Source organism: Micromys minutus (genome assembly GCF_963924665.1).
Source record: "Micromys minutus genome assembly, chromosome: 1".
Taxonomy (NCBI): Eukaryota; Metazoa; Chordata; class Mammalia; order Rodentia; family Muridae; genus Micromys; species Micromys minutus.
This window is the reverse complement of record NC_137969.1, coordinates 220905767-220922227: the sequence shown is the minus strand read 5'-3', so window position 1 is coordinate 220922227 and position 16461 is coordinate 220905767. Positions and strand designations below refer to the sequence as shown.

The 16461-nt window shown below is 42.6% G+C and overlaps 1 protein-coding gene across 1 annotated transcript in view; it reads right to left on the bottom strand.

Annotated features, from left to right (window-relative positions):
* Positions 1-16461, bottom strand: part of SYNE2 (spectrin repeat containing nuclear envelope protein 2) — a 259839-nt gene that overhangs the window by 139979 nt on the left and 103399 nt on the right. The window contains exons 45-49 of the mRNA XM_080930654.1: positions 15191-15532; positions 7905-8060; positions 6710-6975; positions 2902-5002; positions 1001-1323 (exon numbers count right to left, since the gene is read on the bottom strand). Of these exons, the coding sequence (XP_080786780.1) occupies positions 1001-1323; positions 2902-5002; positions 6710-6975; positions 7905-8060; positions 15191-15532 (3188 nt within the window). The remainder of the gene's footprint in view (positions 1-1000; positions 1324-2901; positions 5003-6709; positions 6976-7904; positions 8061-15190; positions 15533-16461) is intronic.

The following is a 16461-nucleotide window of genomic DNA, read 5'->3' as shown; positions in this document are numbered from 1 at the left end:
GTGTGTGCGTGTGTATATGTGTGTGAGCTATCTCACCGCCAACCTCTTCTGTATATATACAAGGAATGTACCCATCTGTGAACAGAGAAGCCTGCTTGGGCACGTGCATGAAGGTCAAGGAGGTCATCTAGTGATGTGCTTGAGTATTCTCTATCTTATCTCTTGAGGCAGGGTCCTTCATTGAACCTGGAGTTAGGCTGGCTACTAACAAGGCCCAATAGTTCTCTCAGCTCTGCCCCATAGAGCTCAGATCACAGGTGCATGGGTTCCAGGGATTTGAACTTGGGTCTTCATGTTTGCAAAGCAAGCAGTCTTACACATTGAGCCGTCTTCCAGCCCACCTTTACTGTTTAATGACAAGTGTTAGCAAGGACCGGGGACAACTAGAATATGAACCTGCTTTAGAAGAAATTAGTGGGCATTTTAATCCTAGGAGTTGCATTCGCTTCATCTGGGCTATCATGATCTTACATAACCAAGGGAGGCTCCTGTACTTCAACATGTTCCCAGAAGCACCGTTGTCTAGTGTATGAACTAGAGACGCAAATGTCCATCAACAACAAAGTGTGCTATGGACAGGAGTGTGAGTAAACATTATGGTCAAAGTGATGGCTCGAAAAATATGGAGCTAGAGAATAACAGGACATAAATACAGCAAAAATACAATAAAGCAAAATTTAGGGCATTGGTTATTTCCTGATAAAGAAAGGAGGAGGAGCTCATGAGAGAACTCAAGTTAATGAGGTTTATCTTGGACACTTTGGGTATAAAGATGTTTGTTTTGTCTTCATCCCTTAAATTATCTACACATTTTACGTAGAATATTATTATATGTATCAAATACCAAATAAGAAATTAAAATATAATGAAACATTTAGCATGGTTTTCTTTGGTGACTTATTAAACTTTCCCACATTCAAATTTCCTCTGATGTGCACATTGATTGATTATAAAGACAAATAAAACGATGTTCTGTTACTTGAAAGGATAGGCAACTTACCTCTCCTGCTCAGCTTCCTGGGCTTCCAGCCCTGCTTTCAAGGCTGAATTCTTAGCCGCTAGAGCTTGTAAGGCACATTGAAGTTGTTCTTTGGCCTCAGGGCTGGAGATAGCCCCCAATGTCTCAATGAGGCTCTGTAAATCACCTACTATGGATTGCAATTCCTCTTGTTTAAGGTGCGCCAGCTCCAGTGAGTCTTTGGGACTGTGAAGGTCTACTCTGAATGACAAAAACATGGCTTCCAGGGATGTGATGATCCTCGCTGCCCTGGTGACTAACTGGTCGTAGCGGGCTGCACTTTCATAGGCATCATTCAGGACATCCTGGTGAATTGGAGATCAAACACGGTCATGTGGGAGATTTCTGTTATTCTCAAATATGGTGCATTCACCCATTGAGTTTCAGGAGAGCTGACTGCTTGTTCTTATACATGTTACAGCATTACATTAATATTTAAAAATGGGTAACTAAAAGAAAAAATCATCATATTTTCAAAGAAATCTAAATTTAATATAACACCTTACTAATCTTGTCTGTTTGTATGATTGCTATTTTGGGATTCTTGATTTGAATGAAGCATTGCATATAATGTCTACAACCTTAATATCTATGGACAAATAAAAACAGCCCCCACACCCCAAAAAGCCAGATCTCTTGCGTTTCTAATAACTGACGAGCATGTCTGCCATCAACTCAGTTCAGACATATCATCGGATATCCCTACCTCAGCCTTGTCATGAAAATAGCAAATGCATTTAATGATCTATTCCTGTCCAGTCTTAATCAAATCATTTCTGGGTGGGGTGAGTTATACAGTGTTCCTGGATACCATTAAAAGCAGACAAAGTGCTAGAATTGTTCAGCATTTCTTACAAGCCATTTAAACAGCACACAAGGATTTAGCATCTCTTACACTTCTGTGGCATTTACACCCACTATCTACACTAACTCTGAGTAAAAAAAAAAAAAAAAAAAAAAAAAAAAGACTTTTCCTCTTCTATTGATTAAACATAATGAGCTAGACAAGGGCATGCTGGGTACCAGCTACCTACTACTGGTCCACTGGGATTGTGACTAAGACACTTAACTATCAGAAGGAGACAGGGAGTGTGTTCTCCAGCAGAAGTCAGCAAACTATCACAACTCTCAGCTCTGCTATTGCAGCAAGAAGGCAACACAGGCATTGTATAAATGATAGGCATGGCTGTGCCCCAATAAAACTTTATTTATAAATCAAGCCCTATGGACAGGATCTGGCCATGGGCCTTACATGTAAGGATGCTGGCTGTGGACTTAGACAAATGTCAGTCTGAATCCTGATTTGGCCGCTGCTCTAAGAGCATCACAGGAAGATCCTCATGTTTCCAAGATCAACTTTCTTTTTTAATTTAACTTTTTTTTTTCCAGCACTGGGAATTGAACCCAGGAGTTTTGTACAAACTGGGCAAGCACTCTGTTGATAAGCTATATCCCTAGCCTTCAATTTTCCACTTATCAAGGCCAAGAAAAACACCCTCTCCCGCCAAGCCCCAGCACAATGTAAGATCTACATAAACATTAGCTATACTTACTGTCTTTCCCTCTGTACCAAAATTCTACTCTGTATCATTTTACTATCACTAAAGGGAAAAAAACCCTTGTTCTGATTTCAGTGGGGTTTATGACGAGAACAAACATGTCAGCCCCATCTCTTCTCAAATGTATAGGGCACTGCAGTTTGGTGCTAAGCAAGTCAACATGATAAAGTGGTTCTCAGCCTTTTAGAAGGCAGGTGTCTTCCTGCAGAGAATTCTCCTGTAGAGCCTATACCATCTTTAGAAGGGCTGACTTAACCTGGAGAGAAACAACAGCCAGTAAGGTTCAATGCCTTCCTTAAACGCCTAATTTCAGAGCCAACTTACTGTGCGCAAATCAATGCTTTTGCTAAGCTCCGTGTGAAGACCTTCAATGTCCCGTAATTTTGCCTCCATGCCACCGGTTCCAGAAGGGTTTTCTTCTCTTTGCTCCCCAGTAACCCTCACGGCTCTAAGACCACACATTTCTGCCTCAACTTGCTCGCCAAGTGCTTCCCAAGTCTCCTTCTCATGTTGGATATGTTGAACCCCCAACTTTACACATAAAGGCTGCTGTAACTGAGACTTTATTTGCTCTAAAACACGTAGGGACTTTTCTAGCTTCTCTTGGAATGCCTCTTCGCCCATTTCTTCTGGTTGCAATTCTAGCAGCATGTTCTGGAGAGCCTCTTGAAGCCTCGAGTTCTCTTCCGCACTTAGCTTTAGTTGCAGCATCTCGCTCTCTTTGAACGAGTCGTCAAAAGCCTCGTTTTTGCTTAATTTCTTGATTATCTCACCATGCAAACGTTTGAATTTTTCAATTTTCTGAATCAAAGTTTGTGCCTTGAGCAGGGTGCTTTCTGGTGACGTGTCGGCGACTTTGGGCAGTGACTCAGCCCCTTTCTTAATTTGCAAATCCACAGCCCTAATCTTACTCAGCAAGGCTTGGTATCTGTCCCGCGCTGTTAAAAACATGTCCAGCTGTTTACTTTTTTCCTCCAGTTCCCTCTCCCTTTCAAGCACTTGGGTTTGTAACTGTTCAAGCAGTGAACTGTCCCAGCTTAGCCCTAAAGAGTCAAACAGTTCTTCGGCCGTCAACACTTGTGAGATCCTGCCTTGAATAGCAGCCAGCTTGTCTCTGAGATTACTGAGTTGTTCTCTACCATCCTGCCACCGTTCTTGATGGGCTAGAAGTCCACTGAGCTGGATGCTCTCAACCTCCTTCTGAAGCACCGCTGTCTTCTCATGGAATTCTCTGTAACACTCGATCTTCTGCTTGAGTTCATTACAGTTAATCTGAAGTAATCTCTGTGTCCTGCTGGTCCTTGTTTTGAGATTTCTTAACTGATCGTCCAGAAATAGTCTCTCAAACACATTTGTGTCTCCGTAGGCATTTGTAAGTTCCTGAATATGTGTGGAGATTACGTTCTCCATGTCTTGCAGCTGCTGCTGGGACCCTTTCAAGATGGCGCGGCGAGCCTCCAGCTCGGCTTCCGTGGAGGCTCTTTCCATTGTGGGAGACATCAGGGCTTTACTTTCTTCAAGCATGAGCTGAGCCTTTCCTATGATCGCAAACAATTTGCTTCTTTCTTCCAACTTCACTTCTAGTTGCTGGGACCTCTGAGTTGATTTTAAAAGCAGGGCTTGGTGTTGACTCTGTAAAACCTCCAGGAGACCACGGAAACCATCGCTCTCACACGTTGCAAGGCTGGGGGTGATGCCTCTGACCTCTTCCACCAGCAACTCCACTGCCTGCTGCTTACCCAGAATGCCATCGTGAACCAGCTTGCACTTTCTGATCTGAGAAAGGATGTTGTCGGGGAGAAGGGCGATGGGAACTATGAGATCTGTCAGTGTGGTCTTGACCCATGACAGAGTCTCCTTTACCCGGTTCTGTAGGTCACACTTTTTAACCCGATTTTCTACCTCTCGGTTTAACGGCTCCAGTGCCTCCACTTGCTTACTCAAATTATTTATTGCAGCTTCCAGAGTTCTCTTATCCTTTTCTCCCCAAAGCCTCTTCATGTGAAGCTCAGCTTGCCGCTTTAAACCGGAAACCTCGTACTTGATTGTCTGGAGCTCAGCGGCTGGAATGACCATGTCCACGTTCCCTGCCTGCTGTTCTGGAGAGTTAAGACTTGGCGTGAGGCACTGCTGCTGCTGATGCAGAGAAGCCTTGAGATCCTGGGTCCGCTTCAGGAGGCAGGTGAGTTCGCCGTGTTCTGTGGCTTGCTGAAAACACTTCCTGTGAGCCAGCCGCTCCACAAGTTCCCACCCATGTTCAAGATGCTTCATTTGGCTCTCCACCAGCTTCTGATCTGTGGCTGTCAGGTGGCTGGATAAATGCGCCCACTCTGTGCGAAGCTTGCTCAAAGAGCCTTTCTGTTTTTCCACTGATCCCAGGAACTTCTTGATTTTCCCCAGATAGGTCTCACTGTCTAGTGAGCCTCTAGAAAAAAGAATAAAAATGGAGATAAAGGAGTGAGGCAAAGAGAAGGTATGCAAATGACTTGTTAATGGAAAGTCTCTCCCCAAGCTTAGGCTAAGCCTGAAAGTTACCATAGGATCCAGACCCCTTGTGACCCTCCTTCCCTCCCACCAAGAATAACTAATCTTATGAATATAAAATTGTTTTACAGGATGGCACTGAAAATAAAGTCTGTTTAGAGATATGCACAAAACAAACCTTTATGATAAGAAATGTTTATACATTAAAGTCTCTCTATATCTACCACTTGTTATTTTCAAAGCCAAAGGAAAATTATATTTACTATTATGAGTATATGATGGAGGTTAGGGGACTCAGGCCATGAATTGCATAAGGTGGTCAGGGGACAACTTTGTGGAGTCATTTCTCCCCTTCCATGTTTATATAGTGTGGTGGCTTGAATAGGAATGGCCCCCATAGACTCAGGAGTTTGAATACTTGCTCACTAGGGAGTGGGACTATTAGGAGGTGTTGCCTTGTTACAGTAGGTGTGGCCTTGGGGAACTGTGTCACTGGGGCCTCAGGAGCTCAAGCTAGGATTAGTGGACCACTGTCTCTTCCTGCTGCCTGCTAATCTGGAAGTAGAATTCTCATCTCCTCTCTAGCACCATGTCTGCCTGTGTGCGGTCATCCTTCCCACATGCTAATAATGAACTTAACCTCTCAACTGTAAGCCAGCCCCAATTACATGATTTGCTTTATGAAAGTCGCCTGCTCATGGAGTCTCTTAACAGTAATAGAAACACTAAGACACATAGGTTCAGAGAACTGAACTCAGATTGTTAGACGTGACACCAAGTACCTTTATCTGTTGAGCCATCTAGCTGACCCCCCCAGAATGCACACATTTAAATGAAAAACTTAAGATGTAAAACATTCAATATGCAGTAATTTAAACCAATTATACTGATACTAGGCAATATAAAAATATATTCATGATGTTTACCCTATCATTTAATAAATTATGTGTAAAGCACAGTACTCAGTAATACACACACAAAGCATGACTCCAGTAAGGTTTTCTTAAATAGCTTTTGCAATGGTTTAAATGCCTGTGTTCATCCCAAACAAATTCTTATTTAATTGTTGCTGTTTCCTGGGTTTGTCTGCTTTTTAAAAACATATACTTATTTATTTATGGGGTAGGGGACACTTGTGTGGGCAAACACTTCTCTCCTTCTACTGAGTACCAAACTCAGGTTGCCAAGCCTGGTGGCAAGTGCCTTTACCCACCAGGCCACCTAGTAGACCCTTTAATTGCTTTTCTGAAACAGGGTCTTGGGTACAAATGCTTTATGCTGAAAGGTAAGTGACCATATAATCATCTTGGGAGGTGGGGCCTTTATGAACACGAATAGTTAACAGACATGCCCAACCCCCATCCCTGTCTGCAGAGCTCATTCTATCCTGGGAAGACAAGGCTGGCTGACATCCTGAAGTAGAGGGAAACTTCATCAGACAAAGTTTGCCAGCATCTTAGAACCTGGACTTCCCAAAGTCACAACAGTAATAAGTTCCTAAGCTACCCACTGTGACTTCTCGTTAGAGCCTCCTGAACATTCTAGTGTCTAACATGGAATTGGTCCCCATGCATGTCCTTCTACAGCATAGACTGGAACACTGAGCTACAAGGAGCAAAGCACCTAAGTCCCAGATTGTCACACTTACGCTTTGAGGCTTTCCACTTCTGTCAAGAAGGTGTTCAGTGAGGTTTCAGCTACAACCAGCTGGTCTTGAAAACCACTAAGGAGGCCATACTGTCTTTCTTTGATTTTCTTCAAGGTAAGAAGCTCCTGCTGTAGATTGCCCAAGAGGCACACTGAAGATCCAGCAGTGGGCAGACCCGAGGCTTGCCCTTCTGTTTGGTTCAGATGTGGAGATTGTTTCAGAAGTTCAGTGGCTGATCTTCTAGCTTCCAAGTGGGCATATAATTCCTAAAGGAAGTCACACAGATCAGCATGTAGGCTACCACCCTTCTCCTGACTTACATACATGTTTACCCTCCTGTAGAATTATCTGAAACAGCAGAAATCATCTAGACCAGCAGTTCTCAACCTTCCTAATGCTGGGACCCATGATGCTGTCGTGACCCCCACCATAACATTGTTTTTGTTGCTACTTCATAACCGTAATTTTGCTACTGTTACAATTTCGATATAAATATCTGTGTTTCCAGCCAGGCGATGATACCACACGCCTTTGATCCCAGCACTAGGGAGGCAGAGGCAGGTGGATCTCTGAGTTAGAGACCCGTTCCAGGATAGCCAGGGTTACACAGAGAAACCATGTCTCAAAAAACCACTCCCCCATACACATCTATTGTTTCTGATGGTCTTAGGCAACCCCTGTAAAAGGGGTATTCGACCCCACAAAGAGGTCAAGACCCACGAGTTGGAACTGTTGATCTAGAGTTCTACTTTTAGAAACATGGCCATGTATGAGGTTTTCAGGTTTAATAACTATAAATATGTTATTACTGCTTATACACACAGAGGTGGATCTAAAGGAGGAGGCCCCCCCATACACCAATCATTAGGAAAGACAGTTTATCCACAGACAGAGCCTACACAGGACTGTGAAAACGTACGGTGAGTCAGATTCTCCAAACACTCACTGAAGTTTTCAGGAACTTTGTGGTGCAGAAAGAAATGGAATGTTCATTAAACTCTCCCACTTTTCAAAGGGCTGGAGTTATATAACTTACTGATTAGTACATAATTATATAGTTACCAGATTGATCATCAGGCAAAGGTTAAATAAGACTTTTCACTCCATACAAGCAAGTTTTTGGTAATTAAAATATATTGTATTGAACTGGGTAAACGATGCAATCATGCCGTTAGTGGTTTTCATGTTCCCATACCTCCATCCCTTTTAATTGTTCATTTCTTAACATAATGTCCAATTCTAAAGGTTGATTTCGCAGCTCATTGACTTCCCGCTCATCTTGGGCGTTTTGCATGCTTTCTTGAACATTGAGAGAAAGTTGTTTTGACAAAATCATTTCCACAGCTGAGTTCTGAAAACATAAAAAGATTAATTGCTGAATAGCCTCCCATCCAAATGAACCACTTTCATTTTCCTTGATTACAGCCCATCCCAGTTCCTCCTACTGACTCAGGCTAAAGGCTTCCAAGAAGTGTATCTGGGCACTACCAAAGATGGGTTTTATTCCCATAGAATAATTAATACCTGCACTGGTACTCCTCCCCCAACATGGGCCACTGTCATGAGAGAATACATTCTAAAATTACCTTGCTCCATTATATACTGAGGTACAGTATATAACCTTATAATCCAGAAGTGGGACAGACACACAAGAGCCAACAGTTCCCAAACTGATACTTAGTATTCACACACCCGGAGGCCCAGGCAAACAGTAGGCGCTCATTTCTACCTATCAGTAGTTCAAAGTAAGTAGGTGAGTGAGGATAACAGCCTGGCAACTGGGGAGATGATTCAGTGGCTACATGTGCTAGCCAAGCAATCTGTGTACCCAAGTTCAACCCTCAGAAACTACATAAAAAGAAGAAAACCCAATGTGGTAACTCATATCTGCAATCCCAGCTCTCTTACCTCAGGATATGTAAGCATATGTGCACATGTGTAAGCATATGTGTGCATGTGTAACCATGTGTGCACATGCCCCCACAGCACATTAGCATAACAAACAAATGAAAATGTGTATAAGGTGGGACACATTATAAAGGAGTCATTAATCTTTCTTCAAATTCTTAGGAATTTGGTTATCAATGGGGCATTTGTGTTGACTTCATTTTCAATGGCTTATTTATTTTTCAATGGCTGTTTTATTTTTAAAGTAGATTTAGTCTGTGTGTCTATATGCGTATGTGTGCATGCATGCATGAATGTATGTGTGCCTACACATGCACATGTCTGGACATCAGAGGGCAATGTGCAGGACTTGCTTCCCTCTGTCTAGTCCCAAGGATTGAACTCCGGTCCTCGTGCTTGGCAGCAGGCACCTTTATCCACTAGGCCATGGCTATAAGCATGTGTAAACACTTACATGTGCCAGACACCACACCAACAATTTTGGGAATTTATAGGAATGGAGACGGTGCTGAAGAGCAAGTTTTTGCCCAGCATGTTCAAGGCAGGATCACATGAACTTTACAAAACACATAAGCAAAACAAAAGCAACCCCTGCCCAGCACTGTAATGTGTTAACAGCAGGGGCTGCTAAGCAGAGATATAAGGAACCATTCAATGTTATCTTTGTAACTATCCTGTAAATCTGAAAACAGTTCTACAATTCAAAGTTTACATAAAATAAGCACCTGTGTGGAGTCTGAGCAGCTCTCACTGGTAAGAGAGCAGGGTACCCAAGTCTGAAATAACACAGCGTAAGTAAGAAATAACACTGCTTTGAAATATGACAAATATGATTTTTCAAGTTCCCTCCAGTTCTGAGAACCTAACTCACTTAGGCTTTGGTGAAAAGCTGTGTAGAAGACTTTCACTGGGAAAGATCACAGATAGCAATGGGTTGAGAAGGAAAGGGCACTGGAGAGGGCACACTTGCAGGAGGCACATTAACAGGTGGCACACTTGCAGGGGTCACACTTACAGGGGCACAGTTGGAAGGCTAACAGTTGCAGGGGGATACACTTGCAGAAAGGGCACACTGTCGTAGGTGGTACCTGCCTCCTCTAACTTCCTTGGAAACTACCACAAATGTCCACCCCCTGGACACAAGAGAGCCTGTAGCAAAGGCTTAGAGAACAGGCCCTGGGAGAGAGTTATCTATCACTGCCGTCCATCAGGAATCCAAAACTTCCTCTTACCTGATGAGCTGGTGTCTGAGGGCTACTGTTACCCAGGATGTCACCGGCAACATTTGTAATGCCAGACCTCAGAGGTCAGACCATGTATGCCAAACACTTCAAACCACACCCCAAATCCACCTGTTTATTAGCCCCCAAAGCCATTTCAACCATGAAAGAAAGACCAACAGAATCCCTCAAACGAACATTTCAAACATAACAGGCAACATTCCTTTGGCTCATGCCAGGGAGGTTGGAACCCAGGTCAGGCCCTGATTGGCTCCTGAAAAGTTCTATCACTTCCTCATGGCCTGCCCACCACCCACTGCTGTGTTTTATTTTTGGTGTACATACTACTATAGAATGTTTTATCTTAAATCATAAAACATGTGGGATATATTAAAGAATAAAAAAACACGTGACTGAAAACAAAGATTAAAGTGACATAATTTTCTATATTAAAGAAACTTAAAAGCCCACTCTCCATAAATCCTTTAATCATATCTCCCAAAACACTTCTGAAGTCCGTATACACATTGTCATAGTTATTACAACTTGCTATTATTTTAAGTTCTTATGGAAATTAAGGCATGTACATTTTGCCTTATAGTTTGTTCCATTTAGTATGTTTTGAGAAATCTAATAGGTATACATCAACTATGGCTTTATGGATGTGTTGTGCTCAATGGAAGAACACAGGTTACTTTTTCATTAATGCATCTCCCCATCTCCAGCTAAAAGATTTAGGAGAACAGAGGTCATATTGACATTTGACTCTTTTTTTTTTAAATATTATTTATTTAATGTATACGAGTACACTGTAGCTGACTTCAGACACACCAGAAGAGGGCATCAGATCCTACTACAGATGGTTGTGAGCCACCATGTGGTTGCTGGGATTTGAACTCAGGACCTCTGGAAGAGCAGTCAGTGCTCTTAACCGCTGAGCCATCTCTCCAGTCCCCTGAAATTTGACTCTTTATTGTCTGCCTAATAATTTTTTTCAACAGAAAGGACAAAAACATGAATTCAAATTAGATGAAAAAAACCTAAGAATATTTACTGAGCCTTTTGGGTTGACATCAATAACTTGTGAACAAAGAAATGGATGGAAAGAAACTGAGGACCTGTGAACCCGGCAGCTGTTGATCAGCCACTGCGTAGGAATGATGGAACTGGAGCTCAGATGGAGATGAGAAGCAGTTGAGGTTTGGAAAAAACCCTGGTGGTACCTGCAAGGTGCCCACAACAGCTCGGCAAAGGTCAGACGGCGTGTGAGTATATATTAAGGCTCTGACAGGTCATGGGGGAAAGGAGTCCTATTTGCACTTGCTTGATATCACATTGCTAGATCTTACACAGATCCCAATCTCTACGTATGCAGCCCCTTATGTAAAACAGTGAGGTTCAGTCTGGTGAGTCAGACTAAGTAAAAAATGCCCAAGTTCCTGACTCAACGCTCTGGGCTTCAGTTCCCTAGCATAACATCTAATGGTCAGGACACACACTTTCTTTTTGGCTTTTGGAATGAGGGTGCCTAGTAGACCAGGCTCTCTCCAACTCACTGTGTAGGTGAAGCTGCCCTTAAATTCTCCTCATTCCACCTCCCAAGAGCTCAGGGCATAGGCATGCACCACCATTCCTAACTGAGATACATTTTATATGGTTTCTTTGAAGCCTAAGATTTTAGGTCTTTGGAGCATGTTCTCAAATGCACACTGCCCATGGATGTGCTTTGGAGTTCACTGGTCCTATGAAAGAATACACCCTGGATTGTAAAAATATGTCTCTAAGATGAGAAGCAAGATGTTAATACTGGCCAGAGGAACAAGAAAGTATTCTTGGAAGATGGAGTGGATACGAGCCCTAACAATGGGTTCTGTTGTTCACATATGCACATTCACAATGAGCGGGTGTGCATGTGTTTAGAGTTCCCCTTCCCCTTAAGGTCAACCACCACTGTCTGAACCCTACTCTGACTCATTACACGGTCTTCTGTCTCCTCTAAGCACCAACTCCGGCCATGTTCCTGCTTGTTTACCCAGTGCTGGAAGCCTGGAACATTTGTCCACGTGAACAACCGTCTGTCTTCTAGGATTTATCTACCCGTGTTTCTTAAGCATCAGATTGTAAATGCTCAGAATTCTTTTCGAAAAGAACTGAAAACCAATTATATGTAGTGACAAGAAAATCAGAAAATCATCACAGACAAAGGGTTTGGGAAGTCTCTAAGCAATTCTGTCACACAGACTGCACCCTGGGAAGAAGGGGACAAAAAGGATCATGCCTACTAAGTAGGAATGTCACTTCATGGTAAAAAAAAAATTAGGAATACATAATTTTCCTTGTTTTTATTCACTATCATTTCCTTTAGATAGTACATGAAGTCCTAAGAGATTGGACAGTCCCTGCCTTTAATCACCTCTTTGTTAACTCACTCGGCCTTTACAGGGGGTGGACAGCGGGGTAGTTCTATCTGTGTACATCCAACAGTGCTTAGAAACCACATTTATAGAAATGTGTAGCATGCTTTGAATGGGCACCATCCAAAACCTTCCCACGCTCTTTTTGCCTCTAAGCCTGCCTTAATCACACCAATAATGAGACAGAGTCAATCAATAGCCCCAGTCTAAAATACCTTGTTCCACCTAAATAAAAGTCTGAGCAATGGATTCAAAGACATAAATGTCACAATGATTGCTGGCAAGCACAGACATGCTTTCAACAAAACTCAATTCAACGTTATTTACTAAAGGAAAATATTTACTGCCCAGAACCATAAAAGAAAGAAGAGAGACAGACAGACACAGAGATAGTGGGGGTTGGGGGGGAGAGTAAAAGGGGTAAAAAAGATTTTTAAAAAGCTTTAAAGATTTTTCTAGAGACTAGTTAAAATCAACTGTTGAGGGCTGGAGACATGGCTCCGTTGTAATGAGCTGAGTCTGGATCCCAGCACCCAGATCAGTTGGCTTTCAAACCCCATAACTCCACTTCCGAGGGACCCTGCAGCCACAGGCACTTGCACACGTGCACACACACTCAGACAGATACACATACACATCAATAATAAAAGTAAATCCTAAAATATATCTCAACAAAGTTCCTCCAGAGTCCAAAATGGCATGTAAAGTGGATATAAATGAAATGCTCAGTACTACACTTAAAGCCGTGAAGATGGCATCTTCACATTCTGCTAGAACTCACCCAAAACAGGTCTCCTTAAATATACACAACATACATGTATATATGTATGTATCTGTCTGTCTGAGAGAGATTGTGCATGTGCCACAGCATACATGTGGAGGTCAGAACACAACTTTCTGAAGTCAGTTCTTTCTTCCTACCAGGTGAGTTCTGGGACTCTGGCTCAGGGATCAGGTTTGGCGGCCCTTTTTTTTTTAGATCAACCAGCATCATTATGAACTAAATCGTTCCCTCCTGTGCCCTGTGTGCTCACTAAGCTAAGGCTCACACTGGGCTGTGGTTTGGGCTTCACTACACTTGGATCTTTCTCATCTACCAATAGAGCTAATCTCTGATCTCTCTCACAGGTGCTATTCTTCAACCCTGACATCACTCATAGCTTCACACAGAGCAACGTCTGACAGGATGGCCAGCACTGCTGGTATGAAAAACACAAAATGCAGACTCAGGAAAACGTCATGTTACAAAAGAAGAAAGCATGTTGCTACAGAATGAAAACCAGCTTTCTGTAATCCAGACTCAGGAAAACGATTCAAAGCCTGTGCTGGCTAGTTTTATGTCAACTTGACACAAGCTACAGTCACCTGAAAGGAGGGACCCTCAGTTGAGAAAATGCCTCCATAAGACCAGGCTCGAAGGCATTTCTTGATTAGTGATGGATGGGGGAGGACCCAGCCCTTTGTGGATGGTGCTATTCTTTGGTCCCAGGTGGTCCTGAGTTCTATAAGAAAGCAGGCTGAGCAATCCATGAAGAGCAAGCCAGTAAGCAGCACCCCTCCATGGGCTCTGCATCAGCTCCTGTCTGGAGGCATCTGCCCTGCCTCCTTCAGTGATAAGCTCCAATGTGAAGCGTAAACCAAAGTAAACTCTTTCTTCCCCAGCTTGCGTTTTTGGTCGTGTTTCATCACGGCAGTGGAAACCCAACTAAGATAAAGTCTTAAATTCTTCTACTATAAAAAACAAAACAAGAAACACTTGTCAGTAAACAGTCCCACATTCTCAGTCATTCTTATCGTTTAAAATTAAATTGAAGCCTAATAAAGTTAAAAGCCATTCTTGGATGATGATTTTCCTGCAGTTTCCAATATAGTCTATTGGACTGGGGTGTCATAGTAAAATAGGATGGAGAAATGTGTTTACAGGTGACTAGGAGGATTGACGTGGTTTACAGGTGATCAGCCCCTTCGGTAATGCTATGTGTTTGCTCCCAACGGAGTTAAGAGCTCTTGTACAGTCACCAGCACTCATACAACAAGCTGGGTATGCTGTGCAGGCCTTTGGCCCCAGTAGCATGAGGCAGAGATGGGAGGATCTCAGACTTGTTGGGTTCTACCTTGGATGAGAAAATGGAAGCAAGCCCCATATTGTCAAAATCAAGGGAATAAGTGAAAAGTGATAGAGGCACATACAGAGGGGCATGCATCTCCACACCACACACACACACACACACACACACACACACACACATGTGTATATATATGAACATATACATATATTCAAGACACACACATGAATACATATAAATAAATATATAACCAAATAAAATTTTAAAAACCTCTTAAAAGTGTGGCAAACAACATTTTAAAAGAGAAAAAAAGAGCTACAGAAAAACACACTTGTTCATTCTCCTTAAAGAAATCCAGGAGCCTAAGTACTGGTGTTTTCTGGCTAACGACCAGGCAGCATTTCCAGGTGTATTTGCACTAAGGCATTGACAAAAGAGGAGAAAGGAGCCTATTCCTTTGCAACAGGCTCTGATTTCATTTACAAAATTGACCAAATTGGGGGAAAAATAAGCTCTCGGATATTTTTTTTTTTTTTTTACACTGGGGAAATGGCTAAAGCGCATTTTCTTTTCTTTTGCCTTTTTTAATTTGCCTTTGTGCTCTTGACCCATGGAACCGTATCTGATTACATATCGGTGAGAATAATCAGCCTAAATTGATGAGTGACATTTGAACAGACTGAACAGTAATATTTCACCACAGAAATCTGGACCATTTTTCTGAGGGCTCTTTTGACAAGTGAGCTTCATAAATAGCCAGTCCTTTGAGGACTTAATTAGGAAATCAGAATGCTTGATTTGAGACTCTTTTGAAAGAGGCACACCTCTTTACTCTCAGACTTGGTGTCTAGAGAGCACAATCACAGTACTTACCGTGTTTGTTTCCCAGTCTTCCTCTGATTCGCCCACTGCTGCCGACTCCTGAGTGGGTCCAGGCACATCAGAAGTGGCCGGCATCTCTCCGCCTGGGAGGGAAAACTTTACATGCTTTTCTGCCGAGCTTTTGGATTTAAGGATGCTGTTGAGACCGTCTTCAGTCTCCTGCTTGGCGGTTTCAATTCTGTTTTCCAAATCCTTTTGTTTATGCTTAAGTGATTTTATGTCATCTTTAATAAGCTTCTGTCCCACTGAAGATGTATTTTGCTTGACGGATTTCGCTAACGCAGAAGCCTTCTTCAATGCACCGCCTTGGAAATGAAGTCTGCCCTCCAGTTCCTGGAGGCAGAGGACAGTTTGTTACAGAAAGTATAACCATCGGGTCTCAGGAAGTGGGCTGACTTTTTGTAAACCTCAGAGTGTGCTGCTTCACTAATACAAAATGTATATTACAGAAATAAAAGTGTTAATACCTCAATGAAGAAACTCTGGGGAAAATTTCAAACCACTGTGACATCAAATTTTCTAATAGAAGTTCCTAGTTCTCCTAAGAACCAGGAAGTGTGTACCAAGTAATGAGGAAAATGTCCATTGTACAGCCTGTCAGTAGGCACTTGGTGGGTATATTTCACTTAAGATACAACTTCCTGAGCTGGAGAGATGTCTCAGTACTTAAAAAAACTGCTGACTGTTCTTCCAAAGGACCCAGGTATATTTCCTAGTTCCCACATGGCTGCTCACAATTGTCTGTAACTTCAGTCTCAGGATATCCACCTCCCTCTTCTGGTCTCTTATGGGTACTACACACATGGTGCACAGCCACATGCAAGCTAAACACCCACACATATGAAGTAAAAACAGGTAAATTACCAAATGTGATGGCATAAGCAGATGTTTCTCTGTGAGTTCAAGGCCAGCCTGGTACAAGTTCTAGGCCAGGTGGAGCTACCTATTTAGACTCTGTCTCCTCCTACCTCCTCACCAAATTATAAAAATAAGCTAATCTTTTATTTTAAAAAAAATAGTCTCCTCAGCCAAATGTAGTCATGCACACCTAGGGATATAACCCTAGCACTTGGGAGGGTGAGAAAAGGAATCACAGTTCAAGGCCAGCCTAGACCACACAGGAAGCTTTTCATTTCTTTTTGGTTTTTTTTTTGTTGTTGTTGTTGTTGTTGTGTTGTTTGTTTTTCAATACAGGGTTTCTATGTGTAGCCTTGTCTGTCCTGGGACTTGCTCTGTACACCACGCTAGCCTTGAACTCAGAA